At 40.8% G+C, this 22,030-nt stretch overlaps 1 protein-coding gene across 1 annotated transcript in view; it reads left to right on the top strand.

Annotated features, from left to right (window-relative positions):
* Positions 1 to 16,817: 16,817 nt before the first annotated feature.
* The window catches only part of LOC120519041 (carcinoembryonic antigen-related cell adhesion molecule 1-like), a 214,814-nt gene continuing 209,601 nt past the window's right edge, over positions 16,818 to 22,030 (top strand). The window contains exons 1-4 of the mRNA XM_039742119.1: positions 16,818 to 16,857; positions 17,576 to 17,637; positions 17,697 to 17,862; positions 19,221 to 19,502. Of these exons, the coding sequence (XP_039598053.1) occupies positions 16,818 to 16,857; positions 17,576 to 17,637; positions 17,697 to 17,862; positions 19,221 to 19,502 (550 nt within the window). The remainder of the gene's footprint in view (positions 16,858 to 17,575; positions 17,638 to 17,696; positions 17,863 to 19,220; positions 19,503 to 22,030) is intronic.

Raw genomic sequence — 22,030 nt, 5'->3', positions numbered from 1 at the left:
CATCAAAGAATCTTCAGTAGTGTGAAGAAAATAAGAAAGGAAAGTCAGACCAAGCGTCCCACTGATAATGCTGAGTGACATCGGGGTCACAAAATGACAAAGACAGTGACTGAGAGATGTTAATCTAAATGAAGTCAAAATTGTTATTAAAATAGTTAGGTGACAGCAAAGACTCACTTCAGTCAGAATGGATGGAAAATTTAAATTTTTCAAATGTTTTAATTATCAGATGATTATAATGTGTATTTAATCATTCACTTTTTCTCTGTGTATTTTGTTGTTTATTCTGATTTTGAATTCAAATTTATTGTGGTGTGTTCCGTTGTTATGTTCAAATCTGCAAGTAATTAAATATAATTAGACATTTTATGATGGGGTGTTTCTGGCTGGGAAGGAGATACCATCAGTATGGCACAGAGCAGGACTGAGTGCTGCAAATCACCTTCAGTAGGGCAGAGCTGGTCAGACAATAGAGAGGGTCCTGCACATCATAGGTGGGCACCACTAGGGGCAGCATGACTTGAATGTGTCTGACATTTCCCAGAAGAACAGCAGGCAGAAACCTCAGGATGAGGATAAGAGGTGTGGGAGACTGTGGCCTTGGTGGCGTCATGAAATGCAACCAGAGGACACAAGAGGGAGGTGGGCTAGCAGGATATGGAGAGACCTGGTCTTCTAATCAAACCAGGGAGGAGACGTCAGGTGGTAACAACAACTACACAATACCAGAGGAGAACATACAACAATAGGTCATGCTGTCCAATCTTGTAGGGTAGCCAGTAAAATCTTTGGAGGCCTCATCCTTTAAAAGGCTAATGAAGAATGGGGTGTGTGGGGACACCAGGAGACATTATATGGAGTTCTGATTTGGTGTCTGTGAAGCAGAGTGAAAGTCTAAGTGTTATCCTCAGTTATGGCCCAAGTGTGTCAGTAGCTACTTGAAAGTAAAGTAAGGAGGATAGTGACAGGAATACTGAAGTCACCAAGAAGAAGGAGACATCAGCGTCTATGGAGAATAAGAGGGAAATGAGAGAAGATGATGGGAGCATTTTCTTATGGAGGGTTACAGGGTTAATATTGGAATATGTAGGTCTGGAAAGGCACCAGTTTGTTTGATTGCCTTTATAAATTTGTTCTTTGTGTCTCCATGTGAACATCCCTCCTTCATATATTAATAAATAATTAATAAAAGTGCAGTTCTGGTTAACCTTTTCACTCCTTGAAGTTGGTCTGGCTGTGGGCGGCTTTCACAAGAGCCCACTCTGCTGTCCCAGTACTTCATAATCAAGTCTCTATTTACCATTTCTCTAAAGTGTTTGTATAAATCACTTTGTCTTTTAGTTTCTTGTTCTTTCCTATTTTTGTCCTCTAAATGTTAGCAGTGATGTGATTGGACTCCTTCACTGAACTTCACAGTACGTTTATTCAAATGGTAAATGCTTTCTTATGTTCTTCATGACAGCACTCACAGTGAAAGGGGCTCAATGATGGAGTGATGGATTGTTCAGTTATCTTTGTCAAGTGAAATCGTCATCTGTGTTTCTGTCTCCTCCAATCCAGTTTGTCATTCTGATCTTTTTTCCTCACAGGAACCACTAAGGTGACACTGACACTGAGGACTGAGAGGACACCTGTGTACATAGGAGACAAAGTGACAATGGAGTGCAGTGTTGAGGGCAGCGTCACTGACTGGTCATATCGCTTTTACAAAGTTGGTAACGGACATTATGATCAAATTAATCAGACCACTGAACACACTTACACCATCAAGTCTGTGAGTCAGTCTGACAGTGGAGAATACCAATGTGACGTCTACAGAGCTGATGGCCATCAAGTCTTAGCACCCAGCAATCGTGTGACACTGACTGTTCATGGTGAGTCTGTGACTAAGGTGGGTCAGCAGGCCACGGTGGTCTAACAATGCAGAGCACACAGAGGGCTTTCTCTCCAGTTGGCTACTCTGTGCCTTTAGTTGAGAGGAGTTTTCTGTGCAGAATGTTTGACCGCTTTTATGAATTCATTCCATTTTTAACAGTAGATATCCACAATACACCTCCTGAAATGGCTCTTGTCTTGTTTTCTTTTTCTTTGTTAGCTCATTCAGTCCCAGAAGAGCTGGAGACCCTGATATGTCACTAAATTTATTCTAAATGTTTTGGCCTTTTAGAAATACATTTCGACTTTTTGTGCAAATTTCTTGTAGTTTTTCAGCTTTGGTCTTCTTTTTGTGGTCCTGTTTGGTCAGTTGTGTCATTTAAATCCTGACCTCGTACTTCTGTGAAATTTGGACAAAATATGAACATCCTGTGGTAAAACAATCAGAAAGCTTTCATTTTAGTTAACATCCTTACTGTCTAACAACATCTGTCATGTCCAGTTAGTTTCTGGTAAAGTCATTTGTGCTGGTCACACTGTCACTGCAGAGATGAAGTGTTTGAGCAACAGAGAGACCACCGCAGTCATGGAGGTAACAGACTTGAGCAGCTGAACTTCACGTTGTAACAAATCCACTGTGGTGGAAGAACAAGGGACTGTAAACAGTGATGTCTCCTATAATTCACTGTCCACTCTGAGATGACCTCTGTAAAATATTGATGAAGTGACTCCTGCTCTAGCAGGTATAGAAAGACATTGACCCAAACACAGTGAAAGTCCATTAAGCTCCATAAGTTTCACTTTAGGTTTTAATTTTTGCTCTACCATGCAGGGCTCTCCCAATGTGAATTTGGACTCAGCTCATTTCTTCTTGGCTCAGTCCAGTCTGTGTAATTATCAGTCATCGTGTTGCACATTTGTGACAAGGAGTGGCACGTCTGTTCATTTGTGTGAGTATCTCATTGAGCTGAACTGAGTCACTGGTAGCAGAAACATCAGGATTCAAATCCTGATCCCTGTTATCACTCATCAGTCCAGAGTGATGTCTCTGTTTTTATGCTCTGGTTAACAGCTCCTCAGAATGTGAGTAATAGAGAAAAAGGTTTGATTTTAATGGTGATAAACCATTTTGAACTAAACTGTGGTGAAGATGGCACATCAGCATCACGAAAGGAGACTCTCTGCCACAGCAGGCACAGGCCATTTTCTTGTCTGTCATCTTTCTTGAATGTTTAGCTGCGTCCAGGTGACTTAGTTTGGCGTGAAGCTGCTGAAGCTTCGATGAATTCCAATATTGAACTGTTTAAGTGTCAACTTCACATGCGTCTCTTCAGACAGGTGTTTTTGTAGCGCTACCATCTGTGTGATTTTTTGTTTTTGTATTTAGTTTTGATATATCATTTTATTTTTGATTTATTGTTCATCGTTTTGTGACTTTGGACTGTGAAAGTTTTCTTTCCTTCCTTACTTTACTTTAACTCATGAAGACACATCACTGTAGTAATAGTGTGTAGTATTGTTCCCTTTTATCATCTTATTGAAATATTATTCCCCAAATCTACTCAATAACTGACACTTTTATTTTTCTTCTCCTGGCAATTTCTAGACCTGCTTCTGTAATTTTGTTGTCTAATTTCTCTCTGGAATTTACAATTCAAAAGGTTCTTAGAAAAGCGAACAAACATTCATAGACAGTGATGTGTGTCAGATGACAGTTTAACTACTACACAAAGTACACTCACTGAGCAGATTATTAGGAACACCTGTACACCTGCTTATTCATGCAATTATCTAATCAGCCAATCATGTGGCAGCGGCACAGTGCATAAAATCAGGCAGTTAGAGGTCAGGAGCTTCAGCTAATGATAACATCAAACACCAGAATTGGGAAAATGTGATTTCTGCATTTGGAGACAGAGGCCCTCAGAAGAGACTCCTTACACTTTAAGAAATAAGAGAAACTCCTGCACTTCTGTGGGTGGTAGCAGCTTTGTAGTGACATCAGCTGAGAGATCACTCAGTTCCCACCCTGCCCAGCACTAAGGTGCTGTTTCACTCCGCCTTCCCACAAATTCTGCCATGTCAGTGCTGGTAGAGTCGTTTTCATTCCAAAGCCTTGATTTCCCTTTCTGATGATACTGTTAAATTTCATTTATTTTTAAGATCAAATTACATATCTGCTGTTTTGGTGCCTTTTGAATTGATTTGTCTTTCTTTTCTTACACATATACTTGTTATCACACGGTGAGAGGTCACATGTATGTTAATAATCTGCAAAAGATCTTTCCATTACTATTTCAAAAGACAGTAAAAAATTTAAATTAAATTTCACAACAGGAATCTCACAATTCTCATGACTCAATATCCAGTTACAAAGTTCTGCTATGAGAAACCTGAATTTTCAACTTTGTCTAAATTCACTAAAGCTAACCTGTTCCTGTGCTTATCATCAAAGAATCTTTAGTAGTGTGAAGAAAATGAGAAAAGAAAGTCAGACCAAGCGTCCCACTGATAATGCTGAGTGACATCGGGGTAACAAAATGACGATGACAGCGACTGAGGATTGTTGTTAATTTGAAATGAAGCAAAGACAAGAATTGTTATCTATACTAATAAAAGGCAAAGCCCTCACTGACTGACTGACTGACTGACTCACTCACTCACTCACTGATTCACTCACTCACTGACTGACTGACTCACTGACTCACTCATCACTAATTCTCCAACTTTTAGGTGGAAGGCTGAAATTTGGCAGGCTCATTCCTTACAACTTACTTACAAAAGTTAGGCAGGTTTCATTTCGAAATTCTACGCATAACGGTCATAACTGAAACCTACTTTCGTATACTGTATACGGCCATAGGCGCGCTTCGGTCGCTGTGTGAGGCGGAGTTGCGCCTTGCCTCGCATCATCATGCCTCCCACGTAATTAAGTGCCTGCCCATATAAGGTAAATATTCGTGGATGAAGGACTGTGCTTGGCATATTTATAAGTGAGGCTGCTGCGGAAATCAGCACGCCTCCCATGTAATTGACTGCCCATATAAGGCCGTTCTTCGCTGCGTTGTGTTCATTCCTTTCCTTGCTTCTCCAAGGAAGCAGCCTTTTCACAGCTTCTCCACTGTTTTAGCATATTCATAAGTACGGCTGCTGCTCATAGGGACGCTGTCGCTAAATACTACAAGCAAATCCACAAGTTAATAGGGACACTGTAGCTAAATACTGCAAGCACATCCACAAGTTAATAGGGACGCTGTCGCTAATACTGCAAGCGAATCCACAATTTCATAGAGACACTGTCGCTAAATACTGCAAGAAAATCCACAAGTTCATAGAGACGCTGTCGCTAAATACTTGCAAGGAAATCCACAAGTTCATAGAGCTTCTGTTTCTAGATACGATCCCAATAATGAAAAGCGGCTTATATGAAAACAACAGGTTTGGCTCAAAAAGCCGATTGTGGATTTGCAGTCGACCCAAATCATACATTATGAATCTGACAAAACAGTACACATTGGATCCATGGATGTTCACTGTGACTATTGTCAAGCCTCAGAAGTGGAAATGCGAGTCTCCTGGTTTGTGCTGTAACGGTGGTAAAGTCTCTCCCTCCTTTATGTAAGCTTCCTGACCTTCTTGAGGGCCTGTTAAATGGCGAACATCCTCAAAGTGAGCATTTCTTGAACAACATTCGAAAGTACAACAGTGCATTTCAAATGACGTCATTTGGTGCTAACCAAATCGTTGAGGGAAATTTTATGCCTTCATTAAAGTTTCAAGAACAAGTGTATCACTTGATTGGCAGTCTTTACCTATGCCAGTGAGGAACACACATTTTGCAAATTTAATTCGTCAGGGACATGAAAAGGAAGCACAAATCGCTGCGCTAATTTTTCTGGACTTAATATACCCTTGGTCAAGCAATTACAAAAAATGCTCCATGACTGCAACACTTACATCCAGGACTTCCACTCCACAATGGACAGTATTTCAGATGAAGACAAAGACTTCAAAGTTGTCATTCACGCCGACAAAAAACCATTACATGCACACAAAGGCAGATTTAATAAGCCCACAGTTCATCAAGTTGGTGTTGTCATCGTTGGGCAAACGTTCAACAATAGAGATATTGTCTTGAAAACCAGAGACAATAAACTGCAATTCATTAAGGAAACCCACAGATCCTATGATGCACTTCAATATCCTCTCATGTTCTGCTATGGTGAAGACGGCTATTCTGTGTCTATACCTCAAGTTCATGTTGCCAGTAAGTTACCTATGATCAAAACCGTTTCTGCAGCAAACTTCTATTCATACCGGCTTATGATCAGACAACATCATGATAATACTATCCTTTTCTTCCGAACTTTATTAAATCAGTTTTTAGTTGATATGTACGCAAAAATTGAATCCGAAAGACTAAATTATATCAGACTAAATCAGAAAAAACTACGAGCTGAAAATTACATCACTTGAAAGATGCTATTGACGAAAACAACACTGATTTAATAGAACTTGGTCAAGCTGTGATATTACCATCTTCCTTCACTGGAGGACCCCGCTATATGCACGAGCGGTACACAAGACGCAATGACATACGTACGTCATTATGGCCGCCCTGACTTATTCATCACATTTACTTGCAATCCTAAATGGACTGACATCACTGAAGTTCTCCTTTCACATCAAAAACCTGACGATCGCCACGATCTTATCAGTATGTATTTCATCTCAAGATTCGCAAAATGATAGACTTGCTCACGAAGAGTAACATTTTCGGCTGTACAAATTGCTACATGTACACCATAGAGTGGCAAAAGCGAGGTATTCCCCATGCACACATTCTATTATGGCTAAAGGATAGGATTAAACCAGCTGTCATCGATCAACTCATTCGTGCAGAAATTCTTGATCCACACACTGACCCTACCCTACACAAAATAGTAAAATCCACCATGATTCACGGCCCATGTGGACCTCATAATATCAACTCACCCTGCATGATCAACAGAATATGCACTAAGAAGTACCCGCGTCCGTTCATCTCAGAAACTCAGACCAGAGAAGATGGTTACCCTCAGTACCGCCGGGCCACCTGCTGATGGAGGTCATACAATTAACATCAAAGGAGTAGATATCGACAACAGATGGGTGGTCCCTTATAGTCCTGTGCTGTCCCGCTTCTTCAATGCTCACATCAATGTTGAATTTTGCAATTCAGTAAAATAAATCAAATACATCTGCAAGTATGTTAACAAGTGAAGTGACCAGGCAGTATTTACAATACAAAATCAAAATGACGAAGAATCTCGATACTGAAGCTGGTCGTTACATTAGTAGCTCTGAAGCAGCCTGCCGCATTTTCTGTTTTCCCATTCATGAACGTTTCCCTCCGTCGTTCATCTTGCTGTGCATCTTCAGAACGGACAAACAATTTATTTCACAGAAGGCAATGTTGCCGATAAAGTACACAATCCACCACAAACGACCCTTTTAGCGTTCTTTGACCTTTGCAAACACGATGATTTTGCTAAACAACTTCATTATAATGAAATTCCATCATATTATGTGTGGGCAAACAACATGTTTCGTCAAAGGAAACAGGGCAACCCTGTACCAGGATATTCGGGAGTAAAAAAGGATCATGTACTGGGACGGGTCTACACTGTACACCCGAATAACTCTGAATGCTACCATCTTCGACTGCTGCTCAACAAAATCACAGGTCCCACATCTTTCAAATCTCTCAGAACAGTTGATGGTGTCCTACATCCAACCTGTAAGTCAGCCTGCAGGGCACTCGGTTTATTACATGATGATATCAACTGGGACGAGACTCTACAGGAAGCTGCTCTGTCTCGCTCACCTCAAAAGATCCGTGAACTATTTGCTGTCATGTTGGTGTTCTGCCAAATGGAAACCCCCTTAAACCTATGGGAAAAACATGAACACAAAATTGCAGAAGATGTTAGAAGACAGACTATAAGAGATTATATACGAACAGAAGTCCACCAGTGGTTAAATTTGATCTATAACAAGTGTCTACAGTTGCTTGAAAACTACGTCATTGCTATTGGAGGTCAATCTCTTCATCATTACGGTTTGCCTTCACCTTTCACAGAACTGGCACAACTTACATCAAATCCCGAGTACTTGAAAGAGACATCTTACAACACCTCGCAATTGGCCAATATAGTCACAAATAACGAGCGGTTGCTAAATAGTCACCAAAAGTCAGTTTATGAGCAAATCATGAGCAGCGTTGCCTCAGACACTGGCACTGTGTTTTTCCTTGATGCTCCAGGAGGAACTGGTAAGACATTCCTAATAAACCTTCTCCTTGCAAAAATCCGAGCAAAACATAACATTGCCATAGCTGTGGCTTCTTCTGGCATTGCTGCAACTCTTCTTGAGGGTGGCAGAACTGCTCATTCAACTTTCAAGCTGCCTCTGAACCTCAACCATACTGAATCCCCCCATGTGTAACATATCAAAGCAGAGCAACATGGCTGAAGTGCTGACATTGTCAGCTTATTGTCTGGGATGAATGCACTATGGCACACAGAGCAGGTATTGAGGCTTTAGACAGGACCCTCCAAGACATCCGAAACACCAACAAACTTATTGGAAGGCTTGACAGTGTTGCTGGCTGGAGACTTCCGCAAACCCTACCAGTCGTGCCCAGAGGAACGCGCTGATGAAGTTAAAGCATCTCTGAAATCTTCATACCTATGGCCACAAATCAATGTTGTTACTTTAAAAATAAACATGAGAGTTCATTTGAAAGGCGACAAAAAGCTGGGGAGTTCTCTGCTCTTCTGATGAGTATAGGTGATGGCACCTTCATACAAGAAAATCGTAAAATAAATATTCCTACAAATCTGTGTCTCATCATGAATACCTTACAAAGCCTTCTTCAAAATGTTTACCCCATCTACAAAATCTCCACCAAAATGACGTGTCATGGTTGAGAGAGAGAGCTATCCTGACACCAAAAAATGACATGACTACGACTATAAACCACATTTTACTTCAAGAACTACCTTCACAACCAAAACATATCAGTCTGTTGATTCAGTTGTAGAAGTAGAAGATGTGGTACATTATCCGGTAGAGTTTCTCAACACTCTAAATCCTCCAGGCACTCCTGAGCATAATCTCATTTTGAAGGTTGGGCACCAATAATGTTACTGAGAAACTTACAGCCACCGAAACTTTGTAACGGCATGAGACTTCAGGTCACATCTCTACAAAACAACCTAATTGAAGCAACTATTTTTACTGGCAGTGCCTCAGTTGAGGCAGTTTTTATTCCTCGCATCCCGTTATACCATCTAATCTCCCATTTCAATTCAAATGCCTTCAATTTCCAGTAAGGCTCTGCTTCAAATGACAATTAATAAGTCTCAGGGACAGACCCTACAAAAGGTTGGCATTGATTTGAGGCAGGATTGCTTTTCACATGGCCAACTGTATGTTGCATGCTCAAGAGTGAGCTCAGCGCACAGCTTGGTCATATTACAACCGGAGGGCCGAACTCACAATGTGGTATGCAAAGAGATCCTTAACAAATAATTTTTGTATATTTTCCCTCAGTTTAAATATGTTTACTTTTTTCTTAATAAAAATATTTAGGCAGTATTTCACTAAGTAGCGCGGTATTTTGCTAGTTAAAATAATTAGGTGACAGCAAAAACTCACTTCAGTCAGACTGACTGGAAAACTTAATTTTTCAAATGTTTTAAATATTAGATGGTGGTAATGCAAATTTAATAATTTACTTTTCTCTGTGTATATTGTTGTTTATACTGATTTTGAATTCAAATTTGTTGTGGTGTTTTCTGTGTTGTGTTCAACTCTGCAAGTAATTAAATGTAATTAGACATTTTAAGATGGGGGTGTGGGCGGCTTGGTGGCTCAGTGGGTAGTGCTGCTGCTTCACAGTTAGGAGACCTGGGTTTGGATCCTCTCAGCCTGGAGTTTGCATGTTCTCCCGTGTCTGCGTGGGTTTCCTCCGTTAATCGGTTTCCTCCCACAGTCCAAAGACATGCAGGTTAGGTGCATTGGCGATTCTAAATTGTCCCTAGTGTGTGTGTGTGTGCCCTGTGGTAGGGTGGCATCCTGCCCGGGTTTGTTTCCTGCCTTGCCCTGTGCTGGCTGGGATTGGCTCCAGCAGACCCTCATGACCCTGTAGTTAGGATATAGCAGGATGGATGGATAATAGATGGATAATGGGGTGTTTCTGGCTGAGAAGGAGATACCATCACTATGGCACAGAGCAGGACTGAGTGCTGCAGATCACCTTAAGTAGGGCAGAGCTGGTTAGAGTTAAAATTGGAATATGTAGATCTGGAAAGGCGCCAGTTTGTTCGATTGCCTTTATAAATTCGTTCTTTGTTGTCTCCATGTGAACATCCCTCCCTTGATATATTAATAAATAATTCATAAAAGTGCAGTTCTGGTTAACCTTTTCCCTCCTTGAAGTTGGTCTGGCTGTGGACGGCTGTCACAAGAGCCCACCCTGCTGTCCCAGTACTTCATAATCAGGTCTCTATTCAGCATTTCTCTAAAGTGTTTGTATAAATCACTTTGTCTTTTAGTTTCTTGTTCTTTCCTATTCTTGTCCTCTAAATGTTGTCAGTGATGTGATTGGACTCCTTCACTGAACTCCACAGTACGTTTATTCAAATGGTAAATGCTTTCTAAAGTTCTTCATGACAGTAATCACAGTGAAAGGGGCTCAATGATGGAGTGATGGATTGTTCAGTTATCTCTGTCAGTGAAATAGTCGTCTGTGTTTCTGTCTCCTCCAATCCAGTTTGTCATTCTGATCTTTTTTCCTCACAGGACACAGAAATGTGACATTGACACTGAGGACTGAGAGGACACCTGTGTACATCGGGGACAAAGTGACAATGGAGTGCAGTGTTGAGGGCAGCGTCACTGACTGGTCATATCAGCTTCACAAAGTTGGCAGCAGACGTGATTCTCCAATTAAACAGATCACTGAAAGCACTTACACCATCGAGTCTGTGAGTCAGTCTGACAGTGGAGAATACCAATGTGACGCCTACAGTGCTGATTACCGTCAATTCTTAGGACTCAGCCATCGTGTGACACTGACTGCTCATGGTGAGTGTGTGACTAAGGTTGGGACAGGGGTCGATGTCTGTAGAGCACAGCTGAGGGCTTTTCTCCACTTGGCCACTCTGTACCTTTGGATGAGAGGAGTTTGCTGTGCTGAAAGTTTGATCGCTTTTATGAATTCATTCCATTTTTAACAGTAGATATCCACAGTTCACCTCCTGAAATGGCTTTTCTCTTGTTTATTAATTTATTCTGTTAGCTCATTCAGTTAAAGAAAAGCTAGAGACCCTGATATGTCATATGGCACCAGTAGGGGAGTACCAGCCACCCAACCCGACTCAGACAGACGCAAGAGGTACACGTGATTTTTCTTTTCTTTTCTCTCTTGTGGGCAATGCCTTTACCGTTCCCACAAGTTAAACAGCCCAAAAGATCCAAGCACCACACAATACAATAGTTTTTCTCTCTCTCTTTCTTTTTCTCCTCCCCTTTTCCTCGGCAATCTTTGTCTTCCTCCTCCCAAGTAGTATCTGTTGGCTGTATCAAACTCCAACTCCCATGGAGGCCTGTGGGAGTCCTAGGCATCGCTGCAACCCAGCGGGTTGCCATCTAGCACTCCAGGGAGGTAATGATCTGGCCACACTTGCTCCCCGGTCCTTCTAGCATGGGGCGTCCCAGCTGGGTAAGGGCCCTGACCATTTGCTACACTTGCTAAATTTATTCTAAACGGATTGGCCTCCAGAAATGCATTTTGACATTTTTGACGTTTTTATAGTTTTTCCAGCTTTGGTCTTTTTTTCTGGTCCTATTTGGTCAGTTGTGTCATTTAAATCCTGACCTCATACTTCTGTGAAATTTGGACAAAACATGAACATCCTGCAGTAAAACAATCAGAAAGCCTTCATTTTAGTTAACATCTTTGCTGACTAACAATGTCTGTCATGTCCAGTTATTTTCTGGTAAAGTCACTTGTGCTGGTCACACTGTCACTGCAGACATGAAGTGTTTGAGCAGCAGAGAGACCACGCAGTCATGGAGGTAACAGACTTGAGCAGCTGAACCTCATGTCGTAATAAATCTACTGTGGTGGAAGAACAGATGGGACATTAGATGTCTCCTCTAATTCACTGTGCACTCTGAAATGGCATCTATAAAATATTGATGAAGTGTCTCCTGCTCTAGCAGGTATAGAAACACATTGACCCAAACACAGTGAAAGGCCATTAAGCTCCATAATTTTCGCTTTTACTTTTAATTTCCTGCTCCACCATGCAGGGCTCTCCTAGTGTGAATTTGGACTCAGCTCATTTCTTCTTGGCTCAGTCCAGTCTGTGTAATTATCTGTCATCTTGTGCCACCGTTGTGACAAGGAGTGGTACGTCTGGGCATTTCTCTCAGTATCTCAATGAGCTGAACTGAGCCACTGCCAGCAGAAATGTCAGGATTCAAATCCTGATCCCTGTTGTCACTCATCAGTCCAGAGTGATGTCTCTGCTTTTATGTTCTGGCTAACTGATCCTCAAAATGTGAGCATTAGAAAAAAAAAGGTTTGATTTTAATGGTAATGAAATATTTTGAACTAAACTGTGGTGAAGGTGGCACATCAGCCTCAAGAAAGGAGACTCTCTGCCACAGCAGGCGCAGGCCATTTTCTTGTCTGTCGTCTTTCTTGAATGTTTAGCTGCGTCCAGGTGACTTAGTTTGGTGTGAAGCTCCTGACCCTTCGATGAATTCCAATGTTGAACTTTTTAAGTGTCAACTTCAGATGCGTCTCATCAGACAGGCGTTTGGGTAGCGCTGCTATCTGTGTGTGTTTGTTTATATTGTTCTTGTTTTGTAATTTCTTTTTATATTTCAATTTATTATTGGTTTATTGTTCATCACTTTGTAACTTTTGACTGTGAAAGTGTTCTTTACTTGTTTACTTTACAATAACTCATGGTCAGCAGCTTTAGTTAATGATAACATCAAAGACCAGAATGTGATTTCAATGATTTCCACCGTGATGTGATTGTTGGTGGCAGATGGACTGGTTTGTGTAATTGTGTGCATGCTGATCTCCTGGGATTTTCACACATAAGAGTCTCCAGAGTTTATTTAGAATGGTGTGATGAAAAACAAAATCACCCAGGGAGTGTCAGCTCTGTGGACAGAAACATCTCGCTGATTAAAGAGATCAGAGGAGAACAGCCAGACTGGTTTGAGCCGGCAGAACAGCTGTGGTAACTGAGATAACCAGCCTGTACAACAGTGGAGAAGAAGAAAAGCATCACAGAACTCATCAAACCTTCAGGTGGAGGGGCTACTACAGCAGAGAACCAACTTGGGTTTTAATTCTGTCAAGCAAGAACACATGGCTGAGGGGATAGTGGTCACCAGCCGACCTAAACTGGACAGTTGAAGACTGGAAAAATGTAGTCTGGGCTGATGAATCTCAGTTTCTAGTGAAGCACACAAATGGTCAGGTCTGAATTTGACACCAACAGCATGAATCCAAACACCCAGCCTGCCTTGTGTCAACAGTCCAGGCTGCTGGTGGTGCTGTAATTGTGTGTAAAATTTTTCTTGACACATTTTCAGCCTGTTAATACCAATCAATCACCGCTTGTACATCCTTAATGGCCACATCTGGCCCATCTTCTAATGGCTACTCCCAGCCTGATGACACATCATGTCACAAAGCAAAAATCATCTCAAACTTCATTCATGAAGGTGACAATAAGTTGAGTATTCTTCAGTGTCCTTCCCAGTCAGCAGATCTGAAACCAGTAGCACACCTTTGTGATGAGGTGGAACAGGAGATTCACAGCCTGAATGTGCAGCTGACAAATCTGCAGAAACTGCCTGATGCCCTCAGGTCAACGTGGACCAGAATCTCAAAGGGACTGTTAATGACATCTTGTGGAGTCCAAACTGAGGCTGTTCTGAGAGTCAAAGGAGGCCTAGCTGAGTGTTAGGAGAGCGGAGTTTATTCAGTAAATGTGTTGTGTTGTGGTGATAAACTGAATTTTGTACTCATCAGTGTGCGTGTATTCATAATAATATCAGGTTTATATTTATTTTATTCTGTTCTTTGTCAGTTTAAACACATTAAATTTCTGAGCAGTAAAACACACAAGAGCAGTTTATGTCAAGTCTGTCTGTGGTGATATACATTTCTTAGAAGAGCAGGCCACATTCTCTTGTTATCAATTCTTAATTTCAAAGTCAAAGTTCAACATTTGCAGTACGTTTATAAAGAAAGCCAAGTGTACAAGAACACACTCATCAATTCACAACTTTCCTCTTGTCCAACTTCAAGCTGAAAGGAATGAAAACTTGTGGTGGTGGCAGTTGGACAAGACAGAAATCAGCCATTGGTGTGACGTGAGAACATCAGAGAAACACTGAGAGTAACAGACTGAGCAGAAGACACGAATGACGTTCACACAAATGAGATGAACACGTAAACTCAATGCAGAAGGCACGACAGTTAGGAGCTGAACCAGAAACCAAACCTGTAAGGCAATATCTGCACAACAAGGTGTCATTTTTACTTGGTGGAGTTCAAAATAAACTGAACTAAATATGTTTAACTTTGTAAGAGTGCGCTGAACACAGGGGACCAAAGGCATCTGACTCATGAAAGTCACCGACTTCAATTTATAATGAAATCTTTGTTATAACTTGCTCTTTTATTATATATCACAAGTTTTTAAATTGTATTTTATTCACAAGGTGTAGTTTACTGTTGAGCTCAAACACGTACAGCTGCTGATTTTGTCAGATAGTAAGAGCTCAGACTTTTCATTTTCTTAGGTATACACCTGCAGTTTCTATGACTGTTTATTGTTCTCTTTTGTTCTTCACAGAGCTCTTCAGTAACCCCACCCTGACAGTCCACCCTAATACAACATTTTGGGAAGGTGACACTGTGACCCTCAGGTGTCAGTCTGAGAGCCGAGTGCAGGAGACACGACTGAGATACAAATTCTACAGAGACCAGGAATCTGTGAGTCAAAGAGCTTCAAAGTCGGAGTTCAGAATTCCATCAGCTCGACCAGAGAAGTCCGGCAATTACTGGTGTGAGGTGGAGGAAGAAGGGAAGAAGACTGAGAAGAAAACAAGTGAGCGAGTGCAGGTGACCATGAGAGGTGAGTGCAGGTGTCTCCAAACATGTGATGTGTCCGTCATCTCAGAGGTGCTAATAGTCTAATTAAACAAGTGTCACATACTAAATAGTGCAACGACTTGAAGTGATACCTCAGAGGGAAATATTTAGATGGAAGCAGAGTGTCAGATAAACTATGGAGGATAGGATGAAAAGTACAGACATCTGGGAGAGACTCGGAGTAGAGCTGCTGATCCTCCGCTTCGAGAGGAGCCAATTGAGAGGTTTGGTAATCTGATTTATCCCAGGGAGGTTTACTGGGCATGACCAGCTGGATGCAGACCCCAAGAAGACCCAGAGTTCTGAGATTATATCTTCTAGAAGACCTGGGAACACCTTGGAACCTCACACTAATGAGCTGGGAAGTGTGGCTGGAGAGAAGAATGTTTGTGCCTCACTGCTGAGACTATTGCTCTGGCAACCTGAAGTAGGATAAGAGGTGGAAAGTAAATGAATGAATGAAAAGGAGTGCTGCTGTTTGTGATGCACCATCTATGGCAATGTCAGATACATCACAACCAGAAAGACACCCAGACAGACACACAGATGCTGTTTCTTTCATTAAGGTGGATTTTACAACATCATCCTAGAAGGCGACAGAAACCCATATCAATACTTTTAATCTCTCTGAACAGGAACTCTTGCAATCCTTGGCCTAACAGTAATTCAGCCCCTTTGCTGTGACACACGTATTTGGCTCAGGTGCATCCCATTCCCTAGAGAACATGTGACTGACACCTTAATAACACTCCATACATTGAGAAGAGTTTACAAAATGACATAATCAATGTATGCAGAGTAGGAAAAGTGAAAATCATGAAGACAAACGCCAACACCACACACTGATATTTAACTCTGACAGGCCACGGAATTTTCATTTTCAAAATGTGTTGTGTGGCGAGAAATTGGAAACTTTAAAATGAAAATATTTCTCACAGTTAGCAAATGAATCACCACTGAATGTGCACGACAGTTTTACAGTTAATACTTTCACCTTTTGCATTCTTGTTTTTGTGTGGTGTGATTATAAATGGTTCCACAACAAAGATATTCACCAAAAGCCTTTATTGAATTACTGCACCGTATTCAGAAGCATTCAGCGACACATAAACATCATAGTGGATAACAACCCACTGTTCAAGTTCAGGGTATCGAGGGCTTTTAACGCAAAACCCAAACACAAAACCGGCAAGTAACCAACTGTCCTCCTCTGCTGCTATGCGTGACAACTAGGACAACTGAGCTGTGTGTAACAGCGACATGTGAACATGAAGATACTGTACCTGGATGAAGACCTCTGTCTTCCCTGGCCACTACAGTATTGTTACTTCACTAAGTTAATAAACATTCTGTTATATGAAAATACAACCCTTAACAAAGTGCCACCTGAGTTGATGGCCTCGTCACCCACATGTTGGTGTTGCTGTGGCAAATAAACATCAGTTTGTTCAAATCCGGCAGCTCCAGGCTCATCCCTTCTGATCGAGACAGCAGCATCTTCTACATATTGTGAATCAGCTTACTATTTAGACAAATCAGCTGAGTATCAAGTTTAAAACACATTTTAATGAACATTCATTTGAGTTGCAATTTAAAAACTCCAGGGTACTGGTCAACTGTAAAGAAGCCTCCCTGTCTTTTGAAAAGTGAAATTGATGATGCCTGCAATAAATCTGAAAGACCTGACTAAAGGACTGGTGGCACAATGGCTGGTGCTTCTTCTCCAGATCTCGAGGGGCTCAGGTGTCAGTCCTGATCTGTTCACCATTTCTGTGATTTTTATTTCTTACTTATTCCCTAATCCTCTGATTGTTAACAGTGAGCGTGTGACTACGGGAAGGTCACAAATGGTCACAGTAATCCTCACACTTTCTAGAGATTTGGTCAGTTTGCTTGTTGAAAGTCCGTGTACCCTAAAATGCACTGTCCTCCCATAACCCCAAAAGCCCTGAGTACTGAATTAGCCCTGATGGCACTGAGAGGCTAAAGCTCACCATAACATTAAAACTGGACTAAGAAAATTCAGGGATTTGGTGAATGGAAGAAAGAGAGCCTCTGTGTGTGTGTGTGTGTGTGTGTGACTGAATGTCCTGTGATGTACTGGTGTCTTGTACGGGGTCCATCCTGCCTACTGAGTGATTCTGCTTAAATAGGGTCCATTTCCCCAATGGAATGGAATAAAACAGCTGGAAAATAAATTAATAAATGTTTAATCATTAAAAAAGTAGAACAAATCCCAAATGACTCTTATATGTTGTATAAGCCACCTTATTGTGCAACATTGTGCAAAACACTATTATGTTTACTAAAATATTGTTAAATTCACCACTTTCAGAAAATGCTCTCGTGAACAAAAAGTACAATGTAGATGCAAACGAGGATTTAAATAGTGGACTGGATGGCCTGACGTGTGTTCACACCAGACTAACACAACCTGACCTTCTTGTTTCTTTTTCTCTGCAGATCACCCAAAGGCCACACTGACACTGCCAAGTCAGAGAGACGTGGTGTACATTGGAGACACGGTGGCCATGGACTGTAGAATTGAAAGCAGCTTTACTGGCTGGAGGTATAAGTGGTACAGAGGGAATGTGACATACAGGGGAGTCCAATTAAAGATGTCACTGGACAAACATACACCATCCAGTCTGTGACTCAGTCTGACAGTGGAGCATACTGGTGCAAAGCTGACAGAAATGATCCTACTCATCACTTACAGAACAGTAATGCTGTTACTCTGAGTGTTAAAGGTGAGTGTGTGATTACAGAAGGTCAGGAGTGGCCACACTAATCCTTTCACATTATAGAGATTTGGTCAGTTTGCTTGTTGAAAGTCAGTGTTTATAATGGACTGGCATCCTCCCAGTCCTGAGTAGTTAATTAGCCCTGATTGTGCTGAGAGGCCACAACTCACCATAACTTTAAAACTGGATTAAGTCAGTTCAGAAGGAATGACCGAGTGTGTGTGAATGTTTGCCCTGTAATGCACTGGTGTCTTGTATGGGGGTCCGTCCTGCCTCATCAGTGATGTTGCTGTAATGAGGTCTGTACACCTAACAGAATGGAATAAAACACCTTAATAAATGAACGAGTGAATGTTTACTGCACATTTAATTAAGAAAACTGAAAAAAAAAAAAAAATTCAAAAACATACATACAATCAGAAATGATAAAATCTGCTTTTTTGTAGAAAGTGATTAAATGTGGATTGCACTACAATGGAAATATGAATTGTAAATTAATTAATCTGTGTATTCTTTACAATATCTGGCTGGTATTTATTTTTATCCTTTTCTTAAATTTAGTCACTTTTAAATTCCTATTTTTTCACTCTGACTCTGATTCTCTCAACATAACATCTCACAAGTGGAGCTCATTTAATGGGTCAGTAGCGACATGTGCGGTAGAGAGGAACACGTCATCTTCAGACATTACTAATGTGAGGTTTTCAGTGTTAAAGAAAAATGTTTTCAACACATTAGGAAAAGAAAACGAGAGTGCAAACATTTCATTAATTAACTCATTCATTCATTTCTGCTTCCCCAGCCCAAAGCTTCAGGGAGTGAACATTAATATTGGGGGGCAGCGCAGAAATCAGCTCTGGAAGGGACGCCAGCCCACCATAACAATGCAGATTGACGTGATACGCTGAAGGAAATTCACACAAACACATAATGGACACGTAAACTCAGAACAGAAGACTTGACAGTTAAGAGCTGAACCAGAGCCAAGTGGCGGAAGGCGTGTTTTTTGATCTGTACAAATAAATTCAGGTTACTTTTTTAATTTTAGAAAATAAAATCAAATACATGCATTTTTAAAGTGATACTTGATAAGTACTCTAATGTGGCAAGTATAGGATACCAAAAGTATGTGATTAAAATCACCAAAGCCACTAAGTTTTTGTTATAAATTGCACTTTCTACTTATGAAAGTTTTTTTCTTTGGTTTTACTCAGGGCAGTGAAGGTCAGACTCATACAGCAGGCAATTTTGTTGAGTCAGACATCAACATTAAAGTTTATTTTTATTTTTTTAATTGTGTAATTTTCATGATTATTTCAGTTACATATCCTGTTTATTGTTTTCTCCTCTCTTAATCTCCACAGAGCTGTTCACCAAGCCCTCCCTGACAGTCCACCCCAGTACCACATTGTGGCAAGGGGACAGTGTGACCCTGAGGTGTCAGTCTGAGAGTCTATTGCAGGGGACACAACTGAGATACAAATTCTACAGAGACGAGGAACCTGTGAGTCAAAGAGCTTCAGAGTCGGAGTTCACAATTCCTTCAGCTCGACCAGAGAAGTCCGGCAGTTACTGGTGTGAGGTGGAGGAAGAAGGGAAGAAGACTGAGAAGAAAACAAGTGAGCGAGTGCAGGTGACCGTGAGAGGTGAGTGCAGGCGTCTCTCCACTATCTGTGTGTCTGTCTCTGTCTTTCTCACTGTTGTCCTGACTTCTGCCATTTACTTTTCTTTCCAATGACATTAAGATAAGAAAAAGTATAAGTCATTCAGAATATTCTGTAGTGCTGCATGGTGGGCTTCAGACATGTGATGTGACCTTCACCTAAGTCAGGGGTATCAACCTCAGATCCTGGAGAGCTATAATGGCTACAGGTTTTCATTTCAGCCATTTTCTCCATTGCTATCCATTTACTGCTGCTAGTGGACCAGACTGATGTCTTGGTTTTAACTGACTTGCATTTTAATTTATTTACCTCAGGGTTCTTCGGCTCCTTAATCTGAGGACCCAAAAGGAAATCGGTACTCCTACTGAGACCTAAGAAGAGGATTATTACCATAATAACACTGGAGCCTTAAATAGACAAATAACAGTAGCGTGTCAAATGTGTTTATTATGTGAATATTATTACAAGGAAAAGTGCAAAGAAATGTATTGTTAATAAAACAAACATTATCATTCAAAACAGGGAAAAGATTCCTGAGGGTCATCACTACCAGTGTCAATATTTGATGTAAGACTTTGTAAAGTTTAGTGAATAAAATTTTTATGGTGCGGTGCAAATATATGATGATTTAGAAAAGAATTGTATGAAACACCACGTAACTTATTTACTTAATTTATGACAATGGATAAGGAGTAAAGTAGTCAAAAAAAAAATCAATGCAGTTGATTTACTTTTGCCTTCAATAACATTATTTAGAAATAAATAACTCTTTTGAAATGTGCTCCACCCTTAGCAATACGTTTTTCTAAATGGGTTTGCAAAAGTTCACCATACCCCACTTTTCATTTAACAATGCAATATGCTGAGTTACAAAAGTAGACCTATTGTTCCTTAGAAATGCATGCACTAATCATATTTTATAAGGTGATAGGATAAATCTTGTAGAATACCACGTTGAACTGTGTAGTTTGAAATATTTAATGTTACTGACTGACATTGTGCTGATTGTCTACAGTTAGTCTCAGCCTTTGGATATTTCCTGTCATTCTTACAGTTCTCAATGGTCCAACAAACATGCCCTTCAGCAAGAGACTGAAATTTATCAAACTACTTATAACCAGTGATACGACAAGGAATTCTTCTTCATTGAAACATGTTTCATATAAAATATTCTTTGCAGCTCATATAAAGATTTAGATTTAACAGATGCTCTAACAGGGAACATGTGATGAAGCACTCACCAGTTCTTAATGGCCACTGACACTGCTTTTACTACACTCCATATATGTACACCACTATTCACTCGCCCTTCATAACACACAGAAAATCGTCACATTCTTGTGCTGCACCTGTTAATTTTGTGAACGTTGGAACACGGTGGCCATGGACTGCAGCACTGAAAGCACCTTTACTGGCTGGAGGTATCAGTGGTACAGAGGGAATGTGGCATACATGGTGGAATCTAATAAAGATGTCACTGGGCACACTTACACCATCCAGTCTGTGACTCAGTCTGACAGTGGAGCATACTAGTATGACACCTGCAGAGATGATCCTCCTCATCGCTCACAGCGCAGTTAGCTGTTACTCAGACTGTTAAAGGTTTGTGTGTGACTACAAGAAGGTCAGGAGTGGTCAGTGGTCATTCTTCATTGGGGTCTCCACATATGTAGGTGCTCTTTGTTTCAAGGAAAGCTCTTTGAAGGTGTGGCAGTTTTCGTCTTAACTCGTTTGAAATTTGACAGAAAACGACCTCTGAGCACAACTGAAAAGTGACGCACACAGTCCCCATCTTCTCTTCCCTTCTCTTTAGTGTTCAGTTATATTGTGCTGCTGAGTTTCTGTTTATCCTTTTAATTCACTTCTCATTTTGTGAAGCCCTCCTTGAGGGAATATAAGCTTCAATGTAAACACCAAATACAGATTTCCTTGGTAGATAAAACAGTTTGCAATGAAGAATAATATAAATAAATTGGTGGATTTCTTTTCTACACTATGATATAGGCATATGACCGATTAAAGCCCAGATCCATCCGTTTACATTTACTTCAAAGATCATAAATTCAGTGAGCTTTGAAAATATTACATGCAGAATGACTGACACCCTTGTTATGTATTAAAGTAGTTGACCGGGGGGCACGCTCACTCATACCCCCTGATATTGAGCCAGTTAAGAGTCACTCGAACTTGCACATTTTTGGAATATGTGGGGAAAGCCAAAATACCCATAGAAAACTCACCCAGACATGAGGATAACATGAGGATGTTCAGCAAAAAGTCAAGTCTACTCCACTGGAGCTGAAATGCTAACCACAACGACACCACACTCTGTCATTTAACAAAGTAAAAATCGGATTTATATAAAGAAGAAGCCAACTTGCTAAGACAAGCCTATTGAGTGCAACAGGTGAAGTTTTTGGTGTTTTGTTGATACCCTGAGTTCAAATTAGTTATACGATAAGAAGTGAGAAGCTATTTAGTCGATTGTTCTGTCTTTGTGTCTTCACACC

Source organism: Polypterus senegalus, chromosome 18, assembly GCF_016835505.1.
Source record: "Polypterus senegalus isolate Bchr_013 chromosome 18, ASM1683550v1, whole genome shotgun sequence".
Taxonomy (NCBI): Eukaryota; Metazoa; Chordata; class Cladistia; order Polypteriformes; family Polypteridae; genus Polypterus; species Polypterus senegalus.
This window is presented reverse-complemented; position numbering and strand designations above follow the sequence as displayed.